General features: G+C 42.0%; 1 protein-coding gene across 1 annotated transcript in view; it reads right to left on the bottom strand.

Annotated features, from left to right (window-relative positions):
* Window positions 1-2,500, bottom strand: part of itfg1 (integrin alpha FG-GAP repeat containing 1) — a 318,962-nt gene that overhangs the window by 142,062 nt on the left and 174,400 nt on the right. Inside the window, exon 10 of the mRNA XM_083653071.1 lies at window positions 1,932-2,077. Coding sequence (XP_083509197.1) covers window positions 1,932-2,077 — 146 coding nt within the window. The remainder of the gene's footprint in view (window positions 1-1,931; window positions 2,078-2,500) is intronic.

Below are 2,500 nucleotides of genomic sequence, written 5' to 3'. Positions count from 1 at the left end.
TAATCGATTATAAGATGCATCGCGATGCGGACGTGCACCATTCTGCATCGATTCACAAATGTCAAAAATCGATTATTACATTTTTTTATTCTTTTTTTATTTTTTATAATCAAATAAAATATAATGGCAGTACATGCAGTTGTTTATTTTAATTATGGATCATAATACAATGCAATTCTAAATGCACTTTTATTTTAAAAGTAGCCACACAGTGAGAAAAAAGAAAGTGAGAAAAAATAAATCATGTATTGCGGAAAAAAGTGATGCATCGATTTAAGATTGCATCGATAATCGCAATCGAATCGAATCGTAGCCCTCTGAATCGTAATCGAATCCGAATCGTGAGGCCAGTGAAGATTCACAGCCCTAGTAAGTACACCAGTTAGAGTACACCAGTTAGAGTACACCAGTTAGAGTACACCAGTTAGAGTACACCAGTTAGAGTACACCAGTTAGAGTACACCTAGTCGACGATCAAAACCACGAGTCAACACTGTGCATCAGACGACTAATTGTTCACCTGTGCCGTTAGGAATAAACTATATAAATAAACAAATAAATAAATACATTCAACATGGATTTGTTTTCCACACGGTGCCATGTGAGATAAGCTGAATTGAAGCTATTTAGAGTTCCTGGAGTTTAGCGTCTCATTTTGTCAACAGCCTCTCAGAGCCAATCAGGACTCTGCTAATTCACATACTGCACAAGGTTGGTCCCGCTTACATTAGTTAAGCCATGACTGTTTCTTTGAGAGCTTTTTGACGAGAATTGCTAATTTTTATTGAAAAATATACCGTATATATATCTCCCGTGACTAGTCGACTAGCTTTTGGGATAAGTCGTCGATGACTACTAAAATGCAGTACAAGATGTTTATTGTCACTCGATGTACAAGTGCACACGTGTGAACTTCTTGAGCTGTGTTGTGTTCTGTTTACATATCGTCCTCATCATCATCATCATCATCATAGTCATCGTCAGTAAACGTCGGTCATGCTTGTAATGCAACATCAGAACATCCTCATCAATATGACAAATCTGTTGTCTGTGCATGTATATTGCTGTTGCCCATAAATAGAATGTTGCATATTGCCCGGGGGTTTGAGAGTCATTATTGGGTGGTTTTATGTATTATTTAGGAGTATGGTGGGCTTGGGGGATGAAGCTGTTCCTCAGCCTGCTTGTCAGAGTTTTTTGGGGTTCTGTATCTCCTCCCTGATGATGGTAGCAGGGAGAACATGTTGTTGAGTGGGTGGGTTGAGTCTTTGATTCTTTTCGGGGCCCTCTTCAGGCAGCGCTGTGTATAACGGTCCTGCTGTTAGGTGCTGGGGTCGTTAAAGTCAAAATCAACACCAGTGAAAATGTTCGCGTTTTGAAATTTTATCCAATGGGAGGCGAGAGTCTAATGCTGGGATACTCAACTTGCTTTTGCCCGGGGGGCCACTTTTGTGAAATGATAGGAGGCCAGGGGCCAGTTAATAAACAAACAATATACATTTTTCTGTAGCGGATTGTAGGTTTTTGGGGCGTCAGCCGGAGTTTAGTCTGACAATGCTGTGCACACCGGATAGTTAGTTAGGTTAAGTTAGTTAGGTTAAGTACATACATACCGTAAGTGCCTGGGTAGCGAGCAGACGGCAGTATTTGACAATTTAGCAGCTAAATCATAGATTATTGAAAGATATTCCATATTCCAGACTGAAATGCTATAACAGAAGTGTGAGTATTGGCCAGAATGACATGAACATTTGGACACTTATTCAGCGGGTATCTTGCAAGTTGCGTTCAGGTGCACTGTAATTTTCTTTTATTTATTTTTTTGCAATTCCATCGCGGGCCACACAGGGGGCGCCCGCGGGCCGCATGTGGTCCGCGGGCCGCAAGTTGAGTATCACTGGTCTAATGTGTGTGTGTGTGTGTGGTCCTACCTGCTGCTGGTGTTGCGCAGGACCACCAGGGCATCGGGGAAGCCGTCCAGGTTGTAGTCCCCCAGGTGCAGGGCCAGGGGAAGCCCGGCTGACACAAAGCCCCAAGCCGTGTAACTCCTCTGGAAGTCCCACAGAACAGGAACCCACTGCAACACAGCACCATGGCACACTACTGGTCACTTTGTCACCATGGCACACTACTGGTCACTTTGTCAGCTGTGTTCTCAGTCCTGTGACAAATGTCCTTGTTAGTTTTTATATTTAGTCGACCTTAGTCAACCAGTATTCTCAGTAGTCTCATCTTAGTCAAAGAAAACAGTAACTACTGTTTCTTTAGAATTTCCAAACTCAGTGGAAAGATGTATTGATCTGTTATTATGGAATGGTGTGAGGTTAGAACGTGCAACACCGATTTAACTGTTTAACTTCTTCTCCTCCTCCTGATTGGAACCCTTCCAACTCATCCCTCGCGGACATTTTAGTTTGTATTTGTTGATGAAAATGTCAATAGATTTCCATCAGATCGGTGAAAATAGGTAATCGACGAACATTTTCTGTCATAGTTTTCT

Source organism: Poromitra crassiceps (genome assembly GCF_964638095.1).
Source record: "Poromitra crassiceps genome assembly, chromosome: 16".
NCBI lineage: Eukaryota > Metazoa > Chordata > Actinopteri > Beryciformes > Melamphaidae > Poromitra > Poromitra crassiceps.
The sequence above is the reverse complement of the archived record's forward strand: the minus strand, read 5'-3'. Positions and strand labels throughout refer to the sequence as shown.